The 24,751-nt window shown below is 38.5% G+C and overlaps 1 protein-coding gene and 1 non-coding gene across 2 annotated transcripts in view; both read left to right on the top strand.

Moving 5' to 3' along the window:
• EIF4G2 (eukaryotic translation initiation factor 4 gamma 2) overlaps positions 1 to 11,037 on the top strand; it is a 21,755-nt gene extending 10,718 nt beyond the window's left edge. Inside the window, exons 4-24 of the mRNA XM_044681826.1 lie at positions 873 to 1,003; positions 1,476 to 1,541; positions 2,127 to 2,267; positions 2,873 to 2,975; positions 3,659 to 3,790; positions 3,902 to 3,968; positions 4,074 to 4,225; positions 4,570 to 4,680; positions 4,824 to 4,907; positions 4,998 to 5,096; positions 5,328 to 5,469; positions 5,559 to 5,719; positions 6,085 to 6,198; positions 6,751 to 6,876; positions 7,002 to 7,106; positions 7,194 to 7,409; positions 7,511 to 7,769; positions 8,567 to 8,771; positions 8,906 to 9,117; positions 9,233 to 9,354; positions 10,203 to 11,037. Coding sequence (XP_044537761.1) covers positions 873 to 1,003; positions 1,476 to 1,541; positions 2,127 to 2,267; positions 2,873 to 2,975; positions 3,659 to 3,790; positions 3,902 to 3,968; positions 4,074 to 4,225; positions 4,570 to 4,680; positions 4,824 to 4,907; positions 4,998 to 5,096; positions 5,328 to 5,469; positions 5,559 to 5,719; positions 6,085 to 6,198; positions 6,751 to 6,876; positions 7,002 to 7,106; positions 7,194 to 7,409; positions 7,511 to 7,769; positions 8,567 to 8,771; positions 8,906 to 9,117; positions 9,233 to 9,354; positions 10,203 to 10,268 — 2,814 coding nt within the window. The 3' untranslated portion in view covers positions 10,269 to 11,037. The remainder of the gene's footprint in view (positions 1 to 872; positions 1,004 to 1,475; positions 1,542 to 2,126; positions 2,268 to 2,872; positions 2,976 to 3,658; positions 3,791 to 3,901; positions 3,969 to 4,073; positions 4,226 to 4,569; positions 4,681 to 4,823; positions 4,908 to 4,997; positions 5,097 to 5,327; positions 5,470 to 5,558; positions 5,720 to 6,084; positions 6,199 to 6,750; positions 6,877 to 7,001; positions 7,107 to 7,193; positions 7,410 to 7,510; positions 7,770 to 8,566; positions 8,772 to 8,905; positions 9,118 to 9,232; positions 9,355 to 10,202) is intronic.
• Positions 6,249 to 6,399, top strand: LOC123253183. Its single transcript, XR_006506567.1, has one exon. It is a non-coding gene; the product is annotated as a small nucleolar RNA SNORD97 (small nucleolar RNA).
• Positions 11,038 to 24,751: the final 13,714 nt, after the last annotated feature.

The raw sequence follows: 24,751 nt of genomic DNA, 5'->3' as shown, positions 1-24,751 counted from the left end.
CCGTGGCCGAGCCTGGCGCCGGGGGCCGGTTACCGGCTTGGCCGTTCGAAAGGCGCGTGCGCGCGTGCGGGCGGGCACGGAGAGGCCGAGCTCGAGGCCGCTGAGCAGCACAGGAGTCCTTGGTGCCGGCCCCGGCGGGGAGGAGGTGCGGGCTCCCGGGGCGTCCCGAGCCCGCCGCCCGGGGAATTGGGGAGGGGCCGCCGGGGCCGAGATCTTCCTACCCAGAGAACAAAGAGCGGGCCGGGTTGTGGGCGCTGCCCCGGCTTGCCGCGGGGAGGGAGGGAGCGAGGGAGACAAAAGCCGGGCCCCAGGGACCCCCTCGTCTTTGTTCGGAGGGGCCGGGCCTGCGACCGCTCGGGTCACCGCCCCTTTCCCCTGGTGATTAATTAGACCGGAGGGAGGAGGGGAACGACCCAGGGACCGGTTCTGGGGAGGCCACCCAAGGGCCCCAGTCCGAAGGGGACTCGACTCCCCGAGAGCGGGGTGAGCCCCATTCCCGGGGGTGGCTGTTAATAACTCTGGTTTAAGGACACTGGCCTGGGATCTGGCTGGTCCTGTCCCAGCTTTAAGAAACCGAGGTAGCTCTAAGGTGGCAGCCTCAGATCAACCAGGGTGGGGGGTGAAGAAGGGGGGCAAATAGTTTGGACACCCCCTCCCCCAGCCTTTCTGTGGTTTGGATACACTTTTGTTTTTAGTCGGAGGAGATCTGCATTGCAGTAGAGACCTAAGAAGCCGCCGCCCTGGCATCTAGCTGGAAGAATCCTAGTTGGATTGATAACCATCTTAGAGATTGGGGTTTGGGGGGTGGATTCTGTAGGTAATTAACAGCTTTAACCTTAATTTCTTTTTTCTCTTTTAAATCTTTCTCTTAGGTTTTCACTTCTCCCCCCTCCCCCCACCCCTCCCCACCCCCATCCATTAATATTATTCTTTTGAAGACTCTTCGTTGTCAAGCCGCCAAAGTGGAGAGTGCGATTGCAGAAGGGGGTGCTTCTCGTTTCAGGTATGTGATGAGGAATTCAAGTGAACAGTGTAACTGACTAAAATTGTTGTTTTAAGATCCACCAGTATTGGAGTGAACCCAATAGCTTGTTTAGTACCACAATCCAAGTTACTGGAAAGGCCTTTGTAAAAATTTTTCATTGGGTCTCTTTTCAATATATAGTATAGCATGGCTCTCTCCTCTTCACTTTGCTCAACAGTTAACTAGTTGCTATATTATTAATTGGAGAAATTGCTGTTGAACAAGCTTCAGAAGAAGGCAGTATTCAATGTTTTCTTTTAACTGGCTAAATAGAGATGCAAAGTAGTCAGCTTGGGTGTGACTTCCCTAATTAGAATTTTCCAGAATGATGTAGCATTTGGTTTTTAAAGTTCTTTCCTAAAGATAGCATACTAAAAATCTGAGGAGGTCTCAGTTCTTCTTTCTCTCCAACCCCCCATTTTGGCTAAAAGTTCTTTCTTTTTGAAAACAGTGCTTCTTCGGGCGGAGGAGGAAGTAGGGGTGCACCTCAGCACTATCCCAAGACTGCCGGCAACAGGTATCTTGATTTACATTATTTCTGAAGCCGTTAAATAGTAACATTCCCTCTTAAAGATCTTGGTGTTTTTTACTGTTTTTTATAAATTTGCCCTAGCCTTCCTCACAATTGTACTTCTGTATGTAGTCTTAGGTGTTAGGAACCTCAAAACAAATAGTGCTATGCTAATGCCATAGTATGAAAATTTGTTTTAAGGCCAACAAATAGACAAGTTTTGCACTAATTAGGGTGTGATAATTAACTTGTTTCTTTTCCATGGATTAGTCCTTACAATTCCTATAGTATTTACCATTTTTTACTATTTGTTTGGCACTTGGAATCATAGTGTTAGAGACCTAAGAGGGACTGGTATATTCTGATGCCCTCCTTTGTGAAAAAGACTAAGACCCAGAGTGATTTGCAGTTCTAAGAAGCCATTCAGGAACCATCCTAGAGTGGAATTCACAAATATTTTTATTTTGACTCTGACCTGCATTTTTCCCCCTAGGGATTTTAAACTAATGTGTTTTAGTATGTTTAGATATTTGTACAAAGAAGCTATTGGTAATTCTGGCTTTCACTTTTCTCCTTTCCACTCTTAATTAGCGAGTTCCTGGGGAAAACCCCAGGGCAAAACGCTCAGAAATGGATCCCTGCACGAAGCACTAGACGAGATGACAACTCCGCAGCAAACAACTCCGCAAACGAAAAAGAACGACATGACGCAATCTTCAGGAAAGTAAGAGGGTAAGGACTTTAATTGACTTTTTATAAAAATAACTTATAAATTATAAGACTATATAAATTGTGTTGCTGGAATGACTGACTAGTAGTAATACATAGCAAAAGGAGATAAGAGTAATAGTGGACGTATTAAAATGTTTGGTGTGTCATGCTAATGAGCCAGTACATACATACTTGGTAGCATGGAGTATGGTGAGACATTCTCCAAATGGTAGATTGTTTTTCACTAGATCTAGAAATATATACTCTTTTGAATTTCCTGAATTCCCAGTAGGTTTGTCTTTTTGTTTTTGTTCATAAACCTCCTCATCCCCAACCTCGTAAGACTTCCAACACCATGGACCCCTTTGCTTTTCTGTGCTTGTAACCCCCCCACACACACACAAGCTTAATTTAAAACAGTTGTTTGACCTAAAACTTAAAATAACACCCAACAGTCTTGATAGTTTGTGTTTCATTTATGCAAGAAAATTAGTTGTAAGGTCAAATTAAAATATAGCTGCTACTTATGGGCACATAACATATATAAACTAAGGGAAAGAGTATAGTATTTATGACTGGACTAGTTCAAAGAAGAAACTATTTCGTTTTATTTTGTTTTTCCCCAGCATACTAAATAAGCTTACTCCTGAAAAGTTTGACAAGCTATGCCTTGAGCTCCTCAATGTGGGTGTAGAGTCTAAGCTCATCTTAAAAGGGGTCATACTGCTGGTAAGTTAACTATGAGAATTTTTTCTTCCCCTCTCCATTAATTATCTTAACAACTTAAATTTTAACTGGGTTTTTTTTTTTTTTGTTTGGTTTGGTTTGGTTTGGTTTTTTGGCTCTTAAAACCTCTGGGTGCAAGTCAGTTCATATTTTTAGTTTGTAATAATAAAACTACTCTTGACAATATTACATTAAATACTCCTTAAAATTGTGTGATTTGCAAAATACTCCACAGTTAAGTAACTTCAATTCTTGAGGGGAAGGGGCAGAGGAGAGAGAATAGGACATTTATATAGGGCAGATAATAAAGATGGAACAAAGGAAATGTTCTGGAATATTTGAAGGGGGAGAAAACAAAGACTGTACGAATGCAGAAAGAGAGACTAATGGAGGACTCTACATAGTGATCATTAGAACTAACAGCCTCATTCCTGCCCTTAACTGTTTGGAAAGACAGACTTTATAGCAGCCAAAGCAGCTGATTTCTTTTGCAGTTAAATAGAAAGTAATTGCTTTCGAAAACAATTGGTATGGATGTACTACCAAGAATGGAACAAGTTGCAGTGAGCAGTAAAATTCTTCAGGATTATTTTTACCTGATTTCTTTTTGAACTATATGTAATAATGTATCAAGCCCAATATTGAACAAATGATAAGTTATTAAATGATTGAATTTCTATTTGTAGATTGTGGACAAAGCCCTTGAAGAGCCAAAGTATAGCTCACTGTATGCTCAACTATGTCTGCGACTGGCAGAAGATGCACCAAACTTTGATGGCCCAGCAGCTGAGGGTCAACCAGGACAGAAGCAAAGCACAGTAAGGGTTTGTTCATTTTTCTTTCTTTTCTGCTTGCCAAATAGTTTGCAAATTTATATTTGCTGCTCATAAGCTTTTAGAATATGTCATTAGTATCTCTTTTTTTAATAGACATTCAGACGCCTCCTAATTTCCAAACTACAAGATGAATTTGAAAACCGAACCAGAAATGTTGATAGTAAGACTTTATCATTTTCCTCTTCCCTAATGTACCCCTTTCAATCTCAATATTTTTTGTTATTAAACTTGGGCATTGAAACTCAATGTTTTTGGTATTTTCTAGTCTATGACAAACGTGACAACCCCCTCCTTCCTGAGGAGGAGGAACAGAGAGCCATTGCTAAGATCAAGATGTTGGGGAACATCAAATTCATTGGAGAACTTGGCAAGCTTGATCTTATTCATGAATCTATCCTTCATAAGTGCATCAAAACAGTAAGTATTTAGTTTGTTTGGTGAAGATTTTTTTGTTTTGGTCTGTTTTTTTTTTTAAAGTTTAATGATAGACTTAAAAATAGAAATCCATTTTAATACCTCTACCACTTAGATAAGATTTAGTAAAATATTTTAGCTAACCAATAAGCTTTAACGTTTCCAAAAGAGGCTAGGCTTTTCTCACATCACTGTTTCAGATCTATCTGCCATCTGCCCCATGTAACTGTTTTTGGAAACTAGAAATGCCTTAGCTGATACTTTTCAAGGTATATGGAGCTGGTATTGTGTTCGTGGTGACTTAAAAAAAACCTTAATCTATTCTCTTATTTTTTGGCATATTGCAGCTTTTGGAAAAGAAGAAGAGAGTACAACTCAAAGATATGGGAGAGGATTTGGAGTGCCTCTGTCAGATAATGAGGACAGTGGGGCCTAGGTTAGACCATGAAAGAGCCAAGGTATTGCCATTTACTGTTTATATCATTCTCTTTTAATCCCCTGTATCAAACATGATATGTTATGACAGGGTATTCCATATATATTTAAATCTCTTGTTTTTTCTTAAATTATATCCCAATTAACTATGTTTTTGTCTCTTTAGTCCTTAATGGATCAGTATTTTGCCCGAATGTGTTCCTTAATGCTAAGTAAGGAATTGCCAGCAAGGATTCGTTTCCTGCTGCAGGTAAGACTGTCCAAAACGTCTTTATTACTATTAATTTTCATTTTTGTCAAATAAAATGTAAAATGAGTTTTGTTTTGTTTTTAATTAAAGGATACTGTGGAGTTGCGAGAACACAATTGGGTTCCTCGCAAAGCTTTTCTTGACAATGGACCAAAGACGATCAATCAAATCCGTCAAGATGCAGTAAAAGTAAGAGATGGTTTTTGTTTATTTGAGATTAATGGGGCCTTTGCTGATACTAACATGTCCAGAAATGTATTGATCTCTCTTGACCTATTTTATTTGATAGTAAGTTGAGTACCTTGAAGTCCATTTGCCTCTCATAGCTTTCATAGTAAGGGTTCATGGTCCTTTTGGCTTTTATATGATTCTATATTAAAATTATAGTCATTTCAAAATTTCTTTGTTTTTGCTTTGAAGGATCTAGGAGTTTTTATTCCTGCTCCTATGGCTCAAGGGATGAGAAGTGACTTTTTCCTGGAGGGACCGTTTATGCCACCCAGGATGAAACTAGACAGGGACCCACTTGGAGGACTTGCTGATATGTTTGGACAAATGCCAGGTAACTGAAATAAGTGAAAAGTAAATTTCACAATAGTAAAGTTTTTTTAGAGATGTGCAATCCTGATTATTATTAATATTATTTTTTAGGTAGCGGAATTGGTACTGGTCCAGGAGTTATCCAGGATAGATTTTCACCCACCATGGGACGTCATCGATCAAATCAACTCTTCAATGGCCATGGGGGTCATATCATGCCTCCTACACAATCCCAGTTTGGAGAGATGGGAGGCAAGTTTATGAAAAGCCAGGTAAGAAAGCATTTTAAAGTCTTATCAATGAAATTAAACTAAAAATTTCCTTAAATACAAACTGAACATGAAGAAACTTTTGAAAACTTAATTTCTAATAAAAATTGAGAAAATGCCAAAGCCTAAACTAGTATAAACATAATCTTCTTTTCACTTAGATTGTGCCAGTTAGTGCACCTGGAAACAGCTGGCTTCATTGTTAAGTGCCAGTTAGGCTAGATGGTATATTTTTATTCTCCTGCTTCATTCACTTTGGGGCATATCCAGCTAGGCTTTCTTCATGACTTGACTGATCTCTCTGATTCTTTATTACCATGTTTTGTGGACTCCTTTATCTAGACTTTATTTCTTTCTTTCTGAAATAGGGGCTAAGCCAGCTCTACCATAACCAGAGTCAGGGACTCTTATCCCAGCTGCAAGGACAGTCGAAGGATATGCCACCTCGGTTTTCTAAGAAAGGACAGCTTAATGCAGATGAGGTACATTACATGTGTTAACTCATAACCATAGTTTGTGAATTCAAAATATAATGCCCAATGATTATAGAAAGACGCGTTATTTTGAGGACTTAATGCTGGAATTCTTTGCCTCTTTTTTTTTTTTTCTATGCTTTACTTTTCTCCTCCTCTTTCTTTGGATGTCCAGCGTCCTGTGAACAAGATTATGAGATATGAGGGCAACTCAATTTTTTTACCTTAAAGACTAGAGCAAGGAAAAATTAGATATATGGTATATGTTGTTTCCTGTTAAGCAAGCTATCTTTTGACTTAGGCCTAGTCGAGCTGATGGGATAATGTATTATAGTTGTGACCTTAGGAAGTATACATAATAGGTTTTTATAAATGTCAATCCCATCTTTTACATTTACCTACTAGTCCCCATAGTAAAATATTTTAAATGCTTTAAGAAAAAAATGTTTTGACCTAGACTTTTACTGATTTGAGGGAATGGGAGAAACTTTTAAAAGATTTCTAGGTGATTCTTGATAAAATTTAATTGTGTTGTAAGAATATTTTTTTATTTCATTACAGATTAGTCTGAGGCCTGCTCAATCTTTCCTAATGAATAAAAATCAAGTGCCAAAGCTTCAGCCCCAGATAACTATGATTCCTCCCAGTGCACAACCACCACGCACTCAAACACCACCTCTGGGACAGGTAAAGATCATGTGTGTTCTCTGTAATAAAAGACCTCTATCTGTAGAGTAAATAAATACTATTCCTTTCAGTGGAGGAGTAAGAACATTTTCATTTTTTTAATGCATTTCTTTATTGGTATTTAGACTCCTCAGCTTGGCCTCAAAACTAATCCACCACTTATTCAAGAAAAGCCTGCCAAGATCAGTAAAAAGCCTCCACCATCAAAAGAAGAACTACTCAAATTAACTGTAAGTTGTCCTTCAGACCTGGAGATCTTCCTTTTTATGGAACACATCTGGGAAAGGCACTCATATTGGCTGTTTTCTCCTTTGCAGGAAGCTGTGGTAACAGAGTATCTGAATAGTGGGAATGCAAATGATGCTGTCAATGGTGTACGGGAAATGAGGGCCCCCAAACACTTTCTCCCAGAGATGTTAAGCAAAGTAATCATTCAATCACTCGATAGGACTGATGAAGACAAAGAAAAAGCGAGCGCTTTGATCAGTTTACTTAAACAGGAAGGGATAGCCACTAGTGACAACTTTATGCAGGTATGAGAATATTGCTTCTGTTAAAATAACTGCTAACAGTCTTAAGAGAACTAATGAACTGAGACTCAATGACAGTTTGGGTTTTTTTTCCCCTCACCCAGGCTTTCCTGAATGTATTGGATCAGTGCCCCAAACTTGAGGTAGACATCCCTTTGGTGAAATCCTATTTAGCGCAGTTTGCAGCCCGGGCCATCATTTCAGAGTTGGTGAGCATTTCAGAGCTAGCTCAACCACTGGAAAGCGGCACCCACTTCCCTCTCTTCTTACTTTGCCTTCAACAATTAGCTAAGTTACAAGATCGTGAATGGTTAACAGAACTTTTCCAACAAAGCAAAGTCAATATGCAGAAAATGCTTCCAGGTAAGAAGGTACTCGTTTTTATTTGTAATAACAATCATCTTTTACAAGGGTACTTGAAAGGTAGTTCAATTATATCTTCGATTCACTGAGAAGCAGCGTGGCACAGTAGATTGAGAGCAGTTCTAGAACTGGGAAGATCTGTGTTCAGGGTCTGCCTCAACCTCTTAATGCTTTGGCGGCTTTCTAAGAACTGTAAAGAAGGAACTTGGCTCTACTTATAGTATGTGGTAGAAGTTTCCTCAACTGGGAGTTGCCCATTATCAGTGAAATCAAATGTAAAATATCTAGCCCTTATTCCTATTGAACAAAACTTCGTAACTGTCCACTATGTACAATGCATTTTACTAGACCAGTGATGGGCAAACTTTTTAAAGAGGGGGGCCAAAGGCAAGGAAATGCTCTTCTAAGGCATTTCTTCCGAAGTTTCATTGTATTGTATCCTACTCATTGTATTAGTCAATTCAGGGGGCCCTAGTTTGTCCATCACTGTGTTAGACAATGAGAGTCACATAAATATTCAAACTTCTAAGCCATATAATGGCACAGGCTTTTTGTAAGAAAAGTAGGCCAAGTATACCTTGGTTATTCTCATTCCTGCTTTCTTAATTTTTTTCTTGCCTTTTCTTTACATATAGGTAGAGCGCAGTAAACAAAAATTATTACAAATTCAGTATTTAGTATACTTAATGTGAAGTCACTACCCTGGGTGCCTATGTTAGGTCATTTAAACCTTAATTGAGTTTCAAAATTAAGTTTTGTTTTTCACTTAGTTTGGACTTAACCTTTTTTACTTGCAGAAATCGATCAGAATAAGGATCGAATGTTGGAGATTTTGGAGGGAAAGGGACTTAGTTTCTTGTTCCCACTTCTCAAATTGGAGAAGGAACTGTTGAAGCAAATAAAGTTGGATCCATCCCCTCAAACCATATATAAATGGATAAAAGACAACATTTCTCCCAAACTTCATGTAGACAAGGGATTTGTGAACATTTTAATGACTAGGTAAGGTGTTCTAAATTGTCTTAAAACTCAAGCTGTGAATATATGAAGGCTTTTGAGCATCGATATTTTTTCTTTAAATATCTTAAAAGGTTTAATCAATCACTTTAAGGTCTGATTTGTTGTATTTTGTCCAGCTTCTTGCAGTATATCTCTAGTGAAGTAAGCCCACCCAATGAGGAAACAGATTCTTCCTCTGCTCCTTCCAAAGAGCAGTTGGAGCAGGAAAAACAGCTGCTTCTCTCTTTCAAGCCAGTAATGCAGAAGTTCCTTCATGATCACGTCGACCTACAAGTTAGTGCCCTGTATGCTCTTCAGGTGCACTGCTATAATAACAACTTTCCAAAAGGTAAAAGCCAGTATTTCATTTAATAGTCACCTATTATAAGCCTTTCCACTTTTAGTAGCATAAATGTTGGTTGCTTAGTTCTTACATTTATTGTGGGTTCTGATTTTCCTTGTAGGCATGTTACTGCGCTTCTTTGTTCATTTCTATGATATGGAAATAATTGAAGAGGAAGCTTTCTTGGCATGGAAAGAGGACATAACCCAAGAGTTTCCAGGGAAGGGCAAGGCTTTATTCCAGGTAAATTCTCATATTATATCATTCATCTACAACTGTTAGATATCACTGGTGCTAGATGAATCGATGTCTTCAGATAATTGGGGGTTAAGCATCATACAACAAAGTAAGCCGTTGAGAATAGACTTTTTGGCCTCAAGCTTAAAAATTAAAGGTGGCCTACAGATTAACACCAGAAAAAAGAAAGGGTTTGAGTGACTTTATTAGAAATTTGCCAACCATAGTATGAAAATAATTATTTGGCTGGTTTGTCCACCTATACACTATTAAATTTGCATTAGAAATAAACTATCAGTTGAAGCCACCTATAGATTGGGAAAAGTATTTAAATTCTCCCCAAGGTAAAGTAAATGCCTAATATATTGTTAATTTTCTTAAGATTTACCTAGCAAGGTACATAATAGGAAACAGAATTGTTAGGATTTGGGAACTAAAGCAGTACTTTAATTTAAATTCGGGGTTTTTTTTAGTCTTAATCTAATGTTTTCCATATTCCCTAAATACTACCTTAGATTTTAAGGTGTCATGAGCAGGTCCAAAGAAAATGTCTTTGTTCCTTAGACTGTTTAGATCACAGTAATGTCTTAGCAACTGAACAAGTCTCTTTAATATATTTGTAATATGGGGTAACTGAATTTATTAAATGGTCTTAAGAATTAGGGAAACCAGGTATCTTTAATCCCAGGCGTGCTTTGCCTAAGGTTCCCTTTCTAAGGTAAGAGTCTGGTGCTCATCAGTATGGGCCCTGGGGTAATAGGAGCTCACAAAAGCAGAAGTGTGAAGCAAGACTTTTAAATATTCCAGAGAAATAAGAGTATAAAGTATTAAAAATGTTCATCTAATTTTTATAGGTCAACCAATGGCTCACCTGGCTGGAAACTGCTGAAGAAGAAGAATCAGAGGAAGAAGCTGACTAAAGACCAGCCAAAGCCTTAAAATTGTGCAAACATACTGTTGCTAGGATGTAACTGCGTTTGACCTAACCACTGCGAAAATTCATTCCGCTGTCATGTTTTCACAATATCTAAAGCAGAAGCGTGTCAATAGGATATTCTTCTGCCTAAGGTTTTTTGTAGTGTAACGTCTTAATCATAGTCTACCATCAAATATCTTAGAGTATCCTTAATGTTTAGATAGTGTATTAGCAGCATGCAATAATTACATCCTGAGTTCTCAAGCAGAGGCAGTCTGTTGCAAGGACCTTCTTGGCTGCCAGTTATCATAGGCTGTTTTAAGTTAGAAAACTGAATAGCAACACTGAATACTGTAGAGATGCACTTTGCTCAGTGTAATACTTGAGTCGTTGCAATATTTGATTATCCATTTGGTTGTTACAGAGGATTCTTAACTGTAATCGATGGTTGTTGCCGTAATAGTATATTGCCTGTATTTCTACCTCTAGTAATGGGCTTTATGTGCTAGATTTTAATATCCTTGAGCCTGGGCAAGTGCACAAGTCTTTTTAAAAAGAAACATGGTTTACTTGCACAAAACTGATCAGTTTTGAGAGATCGTTAATGCCCTTGAAGAGAAGTGGTTTTTGTGGGTGTGAAACAAAAAAATGGTGAGAATTTGAATTGGTCCCTCTTATTATAGTATTGAAATTAAGTCTACTTAATTTATCAAGTCATGTTCATGCCCTGATTTTATATACTTGTATCTATCAATAAACATTGTGATACTTGAGGGGGATGTGTATGTGTATATTTTGAATTTTCTCTTAAACTTATTCTGGAGAAATTATATGCCTCAGGATAATTTTCAAATATTAATACTTTAGAGAATGACCTTTGAGCCTTTAAATCTGGATGCTTTATTTGTAATGGCCACTATTCCACTTCCATAGGTTTTTTGACCTAGTAGTAATTAAACAAAGGTATATTGCTATCCCCTAGGAAATATGTTATTTTAAGAGCTTCCTCCCCACTTGATAGTGGTGGTGGTTAAATGTTAGTCCCTGATAACCTAACTCTGGGTTCCTCTAGCATGACATAATGTGTTTGCTAATGCATTGTCAAGATTGGATTACTTTTTCTCCTATAAATACAACAATGGTTCATCAGACAGGATCATAGAATCAAAGGTTTAATGATGGATGCACTTGATTACTCGATAGCCTATAGTTTACAAGTGTAGCCTTAGAGAACAAAGGATCACCTCCATATAAGTTGCACTTCAGTCTTGATCAAAATGATCAATCATATAATTCTGACAGCCTTTGATAAGGAGATATCAGGGATTTGCATTTGTGTGCAGCTATTTGGGATAGGAATAGGAAGAGTAGAAGGATTTGAGATGAAGAAAGACTAAAAGTAACTTGGAGGGCTTTTGATTTAGAGAGGAAAAATTTGGCCAGATCTAAAATTTGTAAATGTAGCAATGGCTTTAAAAAGTCTGGCCTTCCAACTAAGAAATTTACCTGAGGAAGGACAAGAAAAAGAAGTGGCCAGCCAGGTTGGAGACAAAAGGGAGCTGCAAGAGTTTCCAGCTAGTTTCTTAATAAATAAGCTTGACTAATTGTTTTTCTTACCTTTCCTATCCAAGCCTTTGAGCTTTTTAAGATGAAAAGACAAGGGAAGATCCTCTCCAGTATCAGGCAAGTGACAAGAAAGGAGGGATCATTAAGCACTTGAAACCTAGAAATGAATAGTGAGCCAGCTGTTGAGCTGACTGATAATAAGGTCTTCAAGCCTTCCACAGCATGGATCCAAAAATTAAGACAAACTGCATGAGTACTGCCCGATTTCAGTTTTTCAAGTGGTTGCTCCTAGATGGAGTAGAGACAGATGGACTGGGCAGGATTGCTCTGGTTTTACTATACTTGTTATTACCCAGTAAGTTCATTGTTTCTACAGAGGGGGTATGGAAAGGAGGGAAAGAGTTGGAATAGCATGAACTATATGACAAGTTTTAATCCATGTAAATAACCCTCATCTCGCCCCAAAGCATTGAGATGAGAATTCTTCAATCCTACTTGAACCCAAACATCATTGGGAGATCTCTGTTGACTTGCAAATCAATTGTTTTCAAGCCAATCCAAGTTGCTCAACTCTTACAGTCATTGAAGTGAAGTGGCTGGACAAGTCAGGACCATCAGGGATGCCCCAGGGATGAGTGGACCTTAGCTTCGATGGCTAACAAGATCTAAAGACCATCACCTTCTTGAACATGAAAGTAAGTTCTCATCCACCCTGGGCAAACTGGCCCACAGGTTTGAGGCCTGTCAGTCACCCTTGGTTTAGTCCATCTGTCCAGACAATAGACTCAAGTATGGCTACTGCATGTGGTCATCTTCCAGGAGCCACACCAAAGGAGGATGAACAGCGCTGGGAAGGGCCGGAGAAGCGCCCCCACCAGAAGAACGAGTCTCCCCTGAACAGCTCCTCCACTCCAATGTGCTAAAACAAGATTATGAAACGTGCTGGAAAAGTTAGCCAAACATCCTCAAGTACACATAGCCCAAACTAAAAACCCTGATCCAGGCAAAAAGTTAGGAGGGAAATCAATAAGCTTTAGCATTGCAAAGGATTAGGAAGAGGCAAGTTTGTTAAGATGCTGGAGAATGGGATTGAGATGGTGCAACCACGGCTCAAGGAAAGAGAGCTTCTTCCTTGGGGGATGGCGTCTAAAATTAAGGAAATGGCCCGTTCCATGAGACAAACTAAAACGAGATGCTCATGCTAGTCACTCGCTTCCTGTCATTTGGCTTTAAGTTTATAAGATTCTTCTGAATTGCTTCATCATTACACCATGCTCTTTCCATTGGGCAGAAAGCATACTTGATGAACGCTCCATCCTTATAAGTGGCCCTCAAACACGAGACTTCCCAGGCCACCAAAGCAGGTTTCTATCCATCTCTTTGGATCCATGTGGTATAAGGTCATGTTTTAGGTACTGCATCTCTTGGGAAATTTTATAATTCTGGAGCAATTCTGCTTGCAAAGTATCGATGTGACTTACTAAAGAGCTCATCCTGGGGCAGCTAAATGACTCGGTAGATAAGGAGCCAGGCCTAGAGATGGGAGGTCCTAGGTTCAAATCTGGCCTCAAGACACCTCCTGACTGAATGACCCTGGGCAAGTCACTTAATTCCCATTGCCCCAGCCCTTACTGCTCTTCTGCCTTGAAACAGTCTTAATGTTGATTCTAAGACAGCAGAAAAAGAGAAAAGAGTTCATCCTGTCTTCCATGGAGACAAGATTTCTAGGCTCATTATTTATTAGGTCAAGTTTTCTCCTATCCTGCACAATTTTGATGTATATATGAGGTAAGATTGTAATACCTTGGAAGAGAACTGAGAAGAGAGATCAGATAAGAAGGCCCCTTGGGTCCCTCCAAAAGCAAAAGCTTCGTTTTAAAGTAAAAAACCCTCAAACACTTTTTTGGGATAACTATAGCAACAGAGCTTTCACATGGCTCACTGTTCTTCCAACTTTAAGAATCCCTTTCACACCCCTCTAGCTGTAAGAAGAACTAAGATGTTTTCAAACAACATACTCTGGGGTTGGGAGTCTCTTCTACATTTGCAACTGAGCCTTTTCTGTGGCAAACCTGAACGATCTTGCAGCGTCTCTGCCATCTTTCCCAGGCAATGAAGCGTGCTCAGGAGGAACGACAACTCCCATTTTTCGTTGGAGAAGTGTCTGAGAGAGCAGTGGAATACGGACGCATGGCGTGGAGCCTGCCACTCAACTGGCAACCCATGAAAAGTGGGAAAATGGGTTCAGTCTGGTTTTATCTAGTAATGCTAAGACATTCTATGACATTCTCAGGGCTGTTGGACAACGCTTGACCCAATGGTCCCTCCTGGCAGCAGCCCTGAAGTCCACAAGGAAGGACTCAGACTCCAAGCCCAGAGGCCTTAGACACATGCTGGGGTCAATGGAATTGGACCCCGGGTCGCTCTGGGAGATTCTGAGCACCTCTGCCTAGCAGGAGGGACCTGAGCCCAGCCCATCTCTGCCATCCACATGCTGCAAGGGGAAGCTCCTGGGATTGCTCGTCAGGCTCCCGTGGGACAAGCGTCCAAGCCCAGCTGTGGGAGATAAGCCCAAGGCAGAAATCCCCTCCTTCAGCGAGTCCCCAGAGTAGGGAGGAAGAACTCCAGCTTGCCGGAAGTTCAAAACTAAACAGGTGACAGATCGCAGAAGGTAAAAATGGATAGCTTTGGTTATATAAAACGAAAACGGGTTTTACACCAGCAAATCTTAACATTTAAAATGAAGAGGACTTCCTTGCTGTGTGACCCTGAACAAGTCCCTTAACCCCCATTGCCTAGCCCTTACCACTCTTCTGCCTTGAAACCAATACATAGTATTGATCCTAAAACAAGGTAAGGGTTTAAAAAGTGAGGAAAACAGATGATTGGACAACAGAACTAAGATCTTAGTTGTAGGCTTTCCTGATAAAGATCTTACATACAAGCTATGAAAGGACATAATACAAATTTAAAAGATTAAAAGCTTAGCTGTTCTTTTTATTAATTCATTTCTTTATTAACCATAAATGGTTAAAGTCTGAACAGGAAGTTTTCCAAGGAAGAATTCTAAGCTATCAATTGCCATATGGAAAAAATGCTGCAAATCACCAATCGTTAAGAAAAATGCAATTTAAAGCAACTTTAAAATTCCACCTCCTTCCCCTCAGACTGACAAGGATGACAAAAAAAAAAAAAATGGCACATATGGGGGGAGGGGGGTAAACAGACAAGTAGACTGAAGTATTACTGATGGACCTATGAATGGGTTCAGTTATTCCAGAAAGCAATTTGGATCAATGCCCCCAAAGTTACTAAACTGTGAATATACCCCTTGAACAAGTTATACCACTACCCCAAAGAGAGAAGGAAAGGGCCTCGAGGTACAAAAATATTTATAGTATCTCTTTTTGTGGTAGCCCCAAACTGGAAACTAAAGTACTGTCCTTCCATAGGAAATGGCTAAACGAATTGTGATATGTGCATTTAATTGTTATCATGCTATAAGAAATGGCAAAACGGGCAGCATTAGAAGACAGAACCAAGATGCCAAAGTAAAGGGACCATTCTAGCTAAACTCTCCCAAAATTCACCACTAAATAACTTTATTTTAAAACCTTTACCTTCTGCCTTATTATCAGTTCTAAGAAGAGTGTCAAGAATTAGGCAATTGGGATTGTGACTTGCCTCCAGAACTAGCTGTGAAAACAAGGTGAAAAAGCCTAAATTTTGAGACAGTGAACTCCACCATCACACATACATACACATACTTGTGCACACTCACACATGTACATCCCAGAGATGAACAGAGGCCAACACTAACATAAAGTTCAAAATCAAGAAATGGGCTGGAAAAATGAGCAAACAATCAAAAAGACCTGACCATAAAAAGTTAGTATGGTGATAGGGAAGCTCAAGATATAAACTTAAAAGAAAGTAACAATATGAAAACACAATTCTGAGAAGAGCTTGAGAAAAGATTTCTAAAAGCAAAATAAAGATTGTATTTTAAAAATCAATGATCTGTAAAAGAAAAATTGGGGAAAGAAATTAGAGTAATACAAGAATATTATGAAGAAAAATTAATAGGTTGGTAAAAAGAGGCCCAAGAAGTATTGAAGAAAATATTCTTAAAATACATTTAGTTGGGGAGGCATTTAGAGGTGGAAGGTCTTGGGTTGAAACACTTCCTAGCTCTGTGGCCCTGGGCAAGTCACTTAACCTTCACTGCCCTAGCCCTTACTACTCTTCTGCCTTGAACCAGTACACAGTATTAATTCCAAGATGGAAGGTAAGGGCTTAAAAAAACCAATCAAATTATAAAAGTACAAAACCTCACTGAAGGGAATAATACTTAAAAAAAACAGATTTAACCAAGTGGAAACAAAGAAATACAAAATGTTACTAAAAAAAAACTACTTAAAAATTAGAATTGAGCAAGTGGAAGCTAATGATTCCACAAAACATCAAGGAACAATGAAACAAAGTCAAAAGAATGAAAAAAATGGAAAAAAATGTAAAATATCTCATATCTCAAATATCTCAAAAATAACAGACCCAGAAAATAGATCAAGGAGAGACAATGTAAGAATTATTGGACCATCTGAAAGCTATGGTCAAAAAAAAAAAAGAGCCTAAAGATCTTATTTCAGGAAATTATAAAGGAAAACTATCCAGATATCTTAAAAGCAGAGGACCAAATAGCAACCTAAGGAATCTACCAATCACCACCAAAAAGAGATCCTCATATGAAATTCACTCTCAGAAATCTTGTAGTCAAATTTGATAGCTTCTAGGTTGAGGATAAGCTATTTCAAGCAGCCAGAAAGAAACCATTCAAATACCATACAGCTACAGGATCATACAAGATTTAGGAGCTTCCACATTAAAGGATGAGTGCTTGGAATACAATATTCCAGAAGGCAAAGGAGCTAAAGTTATATTCAAGAATAAACTACCCAGCAAAACTGAGTATAATCCTACAGCAAATAAATAAATTGATATTTTAAAAAAATAAAGAAGTTACAAGCATTTCTGATGAAGATAAGTAGAAAATCTGACATTCAAACACAAGACTCAAGAGAGGAATACAAAGGTAAACATGAATGAGAAATCATAAGAAACTTAACATAAGGTTAAACTATTTACATTTCCCAAATGGGAAGGAAAAAGATAATTTTGAATTTAAAATTTCAAAGAGAGTGAATGTTAAAAATGTTCTTAAATGTAATTGGGAATAAATTAAAAAAAAAAATTTAAGGAGTACTACTTAAGTAAATGTCATGAGTGTGAATCTATTATGTTGGGATGTCTCAAAAGAAAAATGGAAAGCTGAGAAAGAGGGATGCATTGGGAGAAGAAGGAAGGGAAAGGAAGACTGCAGAAAATTACCTCACATTAAAGAAGCATATAAAGAAGAGTTTGTTTTTGTTTTTTCCATTGGGAGGGAAATGGGAAAGAACAGGCAATCCTCATCTTATCTGAACTAATTTAAAGAGGGGGGAAATGTATACCCACACTAAGTTGGGTATAGAAATCCACCCTACCCAGTAGGTAAGTGGGAAGAGATGAAATGAATAGCAAGGGCATGGGAGGAGAGAAAGTGTATGATGAGAAGGACGCCAGATTAAAGAAGGCAGTGATCAGAAGCAAAACAGACTTTTGAGGAGGGATAGAGTGAAAAAAAAATAAATAGAAGAGTACAGGATGGAGTGAAATATACAGTAAAGTATCATAACCACAAATGTGAATGGCATAAACTCACCCATAAAATGGAAGAGAAGATTGGATTAGAAACTAAAATCCAACAATACGCTATTTACAAAAGGCTCACTTGAAATAGAAGACATAGAGTTAAAATAAGGGGCTGGGGTGGAATCTATTATATCTCAGCTGAAGTTAAAAAGGCAAGGGTACCAGTCATTATCCCAGACAAATCAAAAGCAAAAATAAACCTAATTAAAAGGGATAATCAGGGAAATTATATTTTGCTAAAAGGTATCATAGATAATGAAGTAATATTAATGATAAATATATATGCAACAAGTGTCATAGCATCCAAATTCTTAAAGAAAAAGTTAAATGAATTATAGGGGGAAATAGACAATAAAGCTTTATCAGTAGAGGAACCTCAATTTATTCCTCTCAGACAGCTATCTGTGCCAAAACACACAGCAATACATTATTTTTTCAACACGGCCAATGAAAGGATTTGTTTTGCTTAAATATATGTTAATAATTTTAAAAAAGAAATTACTATAAGGTAAAAATAAAAGTCATCATTAAAACCTGGTTGTTGTTTTCAGATTAAAAAGTAACCCAATCTGACTGATTAATTAAAGTTCTAGCCAAGCTTTTATTCAAATTAATTTTATCCCCCCATACCATTGCTCAGAGTTCTCTCTGTTTTATTCGGCAATGATACATAAAATCTTTTTTTATTCTTTTCTGTAAGATTTCACAAACAAATCTATCTTTTGGTCCAGTGTTACCCTTAGTTTTCAGATCTCTCTTTGGTAGATAAGTCAATCACTGACTGACTACCATGGTTTTTAGTCCCTTTTGGTCTCCTTGTTATGGCAATTAATTTTCATAAGAACTTCATATAAAATTGTGGTCCATCAGTCAGTCAATAAACATTTATTAAGCACCTACTATATTCCAGGCACTGTGCTAAATTCTGGGTATACAAAAAGAGGCTAAAGACAGACCCTGCCCCTCAAAGAGCTCATGATGTAATGATAATTACTGTCACTGCCCTTTATTTCCCCTCTCCCATTTTCAGCATTTATTTGTTAATTGGTTAGGTTGGAGTAAGCCTAATTCCAATGCCATGTTTCTTATATTTTCCAGCATTGCATATGAGTTCTGCTCTTTAACAAGTCGGGGTCCAACTGTACACAAAGAGCTGATTAAGGAATGACTCCCATACTAACAATTTATTCCCTTCTATTAATCATCATAGAGAATAAAAGTTATTATTTTATCTGATGCTCACAATGTCACAATTCCCTTCCAATTCCTTTTTCAAAGTAGTCACCAGATAGAGGTGGGGCTTCAGGGTCATCTCCAAGTCTTTGGCCTCATTCCTCCTTCTTTCTCTGTTTTTTCCAAGACTTATACTATCTTGACTTATCCCTACCTTTGCAGAGAAGTCATTGAGTATCAGGATAAAAGCTAATTTAATTTAAGAGTAATATCCAGTTCTGCTTAGGATGTTTTCTTCTTCCTACATCAGATAAACAATCTATTTTTATAGTGACCTTTTGGAAAATGTTGCCCATACGTCCAATGGCTGTAACATGGTGGTCAAATATTCCTTGAAGGAATGTTTCTCATTATCTTTGGGTATGTATAAAAACAACTCTGCCAACAATGTTATTCTCTTCTCCAAAGGGACTTCCATTAACTACAATTCCCTTTCATCTTCTGGTCTTAGTTAGGGGAAAAATGAGAAGATCAGTAAGATCATTCCCCTATGAGTAGAGGGAATGATCTTGTTGGCCATTGAACCAGAATTTCAGATTTAGTGTACTTGGAGTTAATGTTTGTAGAGCATCAAAGACAAATTCTCCGTACTCTGAGCCCCTTCTTCCAACGCTAGAAGCAAAAAGGAGCAGCCCAGTTCCAAGGATCATTTTGTGTTTTTCTTTGTGTTAAGCATGGCCACCGCCAGAGAATTCATCACCAAATGGCAGCCAGTTATTGGGGAGACAATTCTCTGGTCTGTCCTATGCTCAGCACTTTACAAAGCACCAGGAAAAGCTGAGGAATCTTGGACCACAGTTAAAGAATTGTGGTGGCCACTTGTCCTGCCAAAGGGTATTGATGGTTTGTAGTCAGTTCTGGGTACCATAGCTCCAGAAGGACATCGATGATCTGGAGAGCATCTGGAGGATGGAGAGCTCCTAGGAAAGTGACAGGTCTTGAGTTTCTACCATATGAGGGAAGAAGAAGGAAACAAGCACTGATTAAATGTGCCAGGCACCATGCTAAGTTCTTTACAAATATTATCTCTTTTGATCCTTACAATAGCCCTTCGAGGGAGGTGCTAGTATTATCACTCTTTTAATATTGAGGAGACCAGGGCAGGCAGAAATTAAGTGACTTTGTCAAGGACGCACAGCTATTAAGTGTCTGAGGCTGGATTTGCACTCAGATCTTCCTGATTCTAAGTTCTTCTTTCTGTCCACTTTGGTTCCTATCTGCCTCTGAAGTCATCTATGACAACCTTGTCATTTTAGAGATGAGGAAACCAAAGCCCACACCTAGCAAGAAGTAGAGCCAACTAGTGACCTGAAGGAAAGTCTCTGAGGTCTTGGCTCCTAGGATGTGGAATGAGCCTGTGCAACTATGGAAATTCCCCATTTGCTTAGCAAAATTAAAGAAGTGGGAATTTTGGAAGAGAATAAGGACCTATTTTGTCCCCAAAATACCAGTATTTACAATCAATTTGCAGCCTTTGCTCCCCTCAGTAGTAAAGGGATTATACCCATCCAGGCTGGTTTTAGTTCAATTAAATAAATTGTTGTTTGTTTGTTTTTAAAGCAGCAATTAAGGGGCACTCTCAGTGGTTCAGTGGATAAAGAGCCAGGCCAAGAGATGGGAGGTCCTGAGTTCAAATCTGGCCTCAGCTGTGTAACCTTGGGTGAGTCACTTAATTCACATTGCTTAAGCCCTTACCACTGTTCTGCCTTGGAATCAATATATAGTATTGATTCTAAGACAGAAGGTGAGGGTTTTCTTTAAAAGTAGCAACTACTGTTATTATAAGTCCTGGGAGAGATGGAAAAATTTAGACTCTGACCAGGCAGAGAAGATAACCTAGAATAACAAATGTATTGAGAAAGATTTAATCACGGTGCTAAGCTTCTAACCAAATCACTGAGTCATAGATTTGGAGTTAGAAGGGATTGTTAAGTTCATCTGGGCCAATCCCTTCATTTTTTCATTTTCCCAGATGAAAAACTGAGGCCCACAAAGGTAAAATGGCTTGCTAGAGGTCACACAGTAGCAGAAGTGAGAAAGGAACCCAATTCTTATAACTGTAAAGTTAGAGTTTTTCATTGTACAACACTGTCAAGGAAGAGAGGTTGCATTTGAACAGAACCCTGATGGGTGAGTAGGATTTCAAAGGATGGAGATGAGAGCAGAAGGCAGTCCAGATATAAAGAGTAGGGTGAACAAAAGCCAAGAGCCCAGAAGATGGGGATAACCTCCTTTGGGATACTCTCAAATACCCAAGATTTTGCCAGTGCCATTTGTCACCTCCCAGGGTATCCTGGAGTTCAGTACTGGTTCATAGTTGCCCTCATTCTTAAAGATTGCAATAGGGATGCCTCTTCAAATACCTTGGCCTTCCAGTTCATCAGCCTCTCGAGTCCCATAACCTACATTCCCACTGTATTTCTTCTGCCCACAGGAGTGGTTCTACCTTAAACCTCAGTCATCCCCTAAAACCTTTCTGTGATCTTAAACCAGTGGTTCCCAAACTTTTTTGGCCTACCACCCCCTTTCCAGAAAAAAATATTATTTAGCCCCCTGGAAATTAATTTTTTTATTTTATTAACAATTAATAGGAAAGATAAATGCACCTATGGCCATCACTGCTCCCTGGATCGATGCAGCACCCACCAGGGGGTGGTAGCACCCACTTTGGGAATCACTGTCTTAAACTCTGAAATCTCCATCTCTGCTCATGACTTCCTGTCCTTCTGTTTCTTCCTCTGCCTCATTCCTCCTAAGCAGATAAAGCATTTATTAAACTCTTCTTACCAGATGCCAGGCACTATGCTCAATGTTGAGTTCTTCCAAAATGGTGGCCCATGGATGGAGTCATCAATCGGGAGAGGAGAGCCTCAGGGTAGAGGGTATTCTAGAGTGGTGCTACAGCAGATTAGGAGGAAAAATGGGTCAAGAGAGACAAGTTAAATATTTGTGAAGTGAAGCATGACCAGGATCTTTCCTAAAATGGTGGGTCTAAGGAAGGATTCCCCTATCTTGATTGATACTGTCCTAAATCTCATTCCTTGTCTCCCATGTATCAGCACAAGCCCACTTCTCAGTTCTTTTCAGTCTCTTTTGCTGGTTCATGATCCATTTAAGTGCCAGATCTCAAACTATGCAAAAAGTTGTAATCATTAAAACAATGTGATATTAGTAAGAAATAGAGAGGTTGATCAGATAGGCATGCAAGATGGACAGGTAGGTAGCGAAATGGTTAGAGTTCTGAATTTGGAGTCAGGAAGACTCATCTTTCTGAGTACAAATCTAGTCTCAGACACTTACTAGTTGTGTGACCCTAGGCAAGTCACTTGACCCTGTTTGCCTCCATTTCTTCATCTATAAAATGAGCCAGAGAAGACAATGGCAAACCACTCCAGTATTTTTGCCAAGAAAACTCTGAAGGAGATCATAGAGTTGAACATGACTGAAACAACTGAACAACATACAGGGCACTTAAACCTAGTAACTTCGTGTTTCATAAATCCAAAGATCCCAGCTATTGGGGGGGAAAACACTCTAATTGACAAAAAACATTGGGAAAACTGGAGAGGAATCTGGCAATCAACCAATCAAACAGCACAAGCCCACTCTCACACATTGAATAAATTCCTTCTTCATCTCTACCTTTTAGGATCCTTAGTTTCCTTCAAGGTTTGGTTGAGGTGTTACCTCTTCCCAGTTTTCCTCAATTATTAGTGCTCTCACCTTCCTCAGACTGTATGCAACGCTCTTGTCCTCTTTAACTCATTTGCTCCCCCTTATTTATCAGTGTTGTGTTTACTTGTAAACATGTCACCATGAATTCTCATCTTCCATCCCTCTCTGTTCTTAGTGGCCACCACCACAGTTCTGACCTTACTTTCATGCCTTCAGCCTTGATCTTACATTAGACAGGCCAGCTATGCACTACCTCCACCCTTGAATCTCTGACCCACTTGTTCTGCTGTTTTTATGCTCTGCCAGTACTCAAGCCCAGGCCACCCCCAGCACTTGTCTTCCCAGTTCTTACTCCTTGGCCATTAAACATGGTACCCTCTATTGCTTCACCATCTACTCCCTTTTGAATCCTTGACAATTTGACTTCCACCCTGCCACCATTTGACTGAAACAGCTCTCTCCAAGGTACCAATATTTTAATTGCCAAAACCCTTTCCTTAATGCTCATCTTTCCTGACTTTTCTTCAGGTCCTCATCTGGTATACCACTCTTTCCTCCTAAGCCACTATTTCCTCCCTTGGCTTCCATGACACTGATTCTCTTCATATATACCTGACCAATCCTTCTCAGTTTCTTTGTTGGTTCATAGTTCATATCATAAGCACTAAATCTCAAATTATACTACAAAACTTTAATGGTTAAAACAATTTGGTATTGGATAAGAAATAGAGACTGATCAGGGGAACAGATTAAATATATAACATACAGAAGCAAATGAGCATCTAACCTAGTGTTTGATAAACCCAAAGATCCCATCTATTGGGGGAAAAACTCAGTATTTGCCAAGGGAAATCTGGAAATTAGTCTGGTAATGAATCAATCAATCAATCAGTCATTAAACATATTAACATATTAAGTGCCTAGTCTGTGCCTATATTGCTCTAAGTGCTAAGGATACAAAAAGAAGAGTAAATAGTTTTTGCCCTCAAGAAACTTACAATATAGTGGCAGAAATGAAGCAGAGACCAATATTTCATAGAACATAATCAATTAATCTCAAAATAGGTCTATGATTTAAATTTAAAGGGAGCATAAATTGTGGAGCATGAAAGAAGTACCTTTCAGATACATGGATAAAGAAGAGTTCATGATCAAACAAGAGAAGGAGGTTCACATGAGGTAAAATGGATAATTTTGATGGAATAAAATCTAAAAGAATTTGCACAAATTCATGTAACTAAAATTAGAAGAAAATCAGGAAACATAAAATATCTTTCTAAGTTTCTCTGATAAAGATCTCATTTCTAAAATATAGAGAGAACCAAGTGAAAATTTCAAGAAAAAGAGCCATTCCCCAATTTAAAAAATGATCAAAGTATATGAATAGGCACCTTTCAGAGGAAGAAATCAAAGCTATTAATAGTCATATTTTTAAAATGCTCTAAATGACTAATATTTAGAGAAATGCAAATTAAAACAGCTTTGAGGTGCCACATTACATCTGTAAGATTAGCTAAAATGACTAAAGAGGAAAATTACAAATGGTGGAGGGGATATGGGTAAACAAGTACACTAAAACCCATTCAAATAATTTGGAATCACATTCAAACTATGATGCCACTCACTACTAAGTCTATATCTCAAAGAGGTCAAAGAAAGAGGAAAAGGACCCATATGCACAAAAAAATATTTATAACAGTTCCTTTTTTGGTGGCAAGAACTGGAAATGGGGCATGTCTATCAAATGATGAATAGCTGAACAAATTATAGTGAGTGAATGTGATAGAATGCTATTGTGCTATAGGAAGTGATGAAAATAGTTTCAGAAAAACCATACTCATATGAAGCAATATAAATTGAAATGAGCAGAACCAGAACAATTTGTATAGTAATAGCAAAATTGTAAAGATAATCAATTATAAAATATTTAGTAACTGGTCAACACAGTGACTCACCCCAGTTCCAAAGGACTAATGAAGAAACATGCCCTCCACTATATAGATAGAGTGTTGATGCAGTTTGAAGAATATTTTTTCTTTCTTTTTTCTTTATTTCTTCATCTTCCTTCCTTCCTTCCTTCCTTCCTCTTTTTCTTTCTTCCTTTCTTTCCTTCTTTCTTTCTTTCTTTCTTTCTTTCTTTCTTTCTTTCTTTCTTTCTTTCCTTCTGGACACCTCCAATTAGGTGTCCCATTGGTACCTCAAATTCAACATATTCAAAACCAAACACATATTCTTTTCCCCAAAACTTTTCACATCTCCAAA

The sequence above is a fragment of the Gracilinanus agilis genome, chromosome 6 (genome assembly GCF_016433145.1).
Source record: "Gracilinanus agilis isolate LMUSP501 chromosome 6, AgileGrace, whole genome shotgun sequence".
Classification (NCBI taxonomy): domain Eukaryota; kingdom Metazoa; phylum Chordata; class Mammalia; order Didelphimorphia; family Didelphidae; genus Gracilinanus; species Gracilinanus agilis.
Note: the sequence above shows the minus strand (reverse complement) of the source record. Positions and strands in the feature narration are given on the sequence as shown.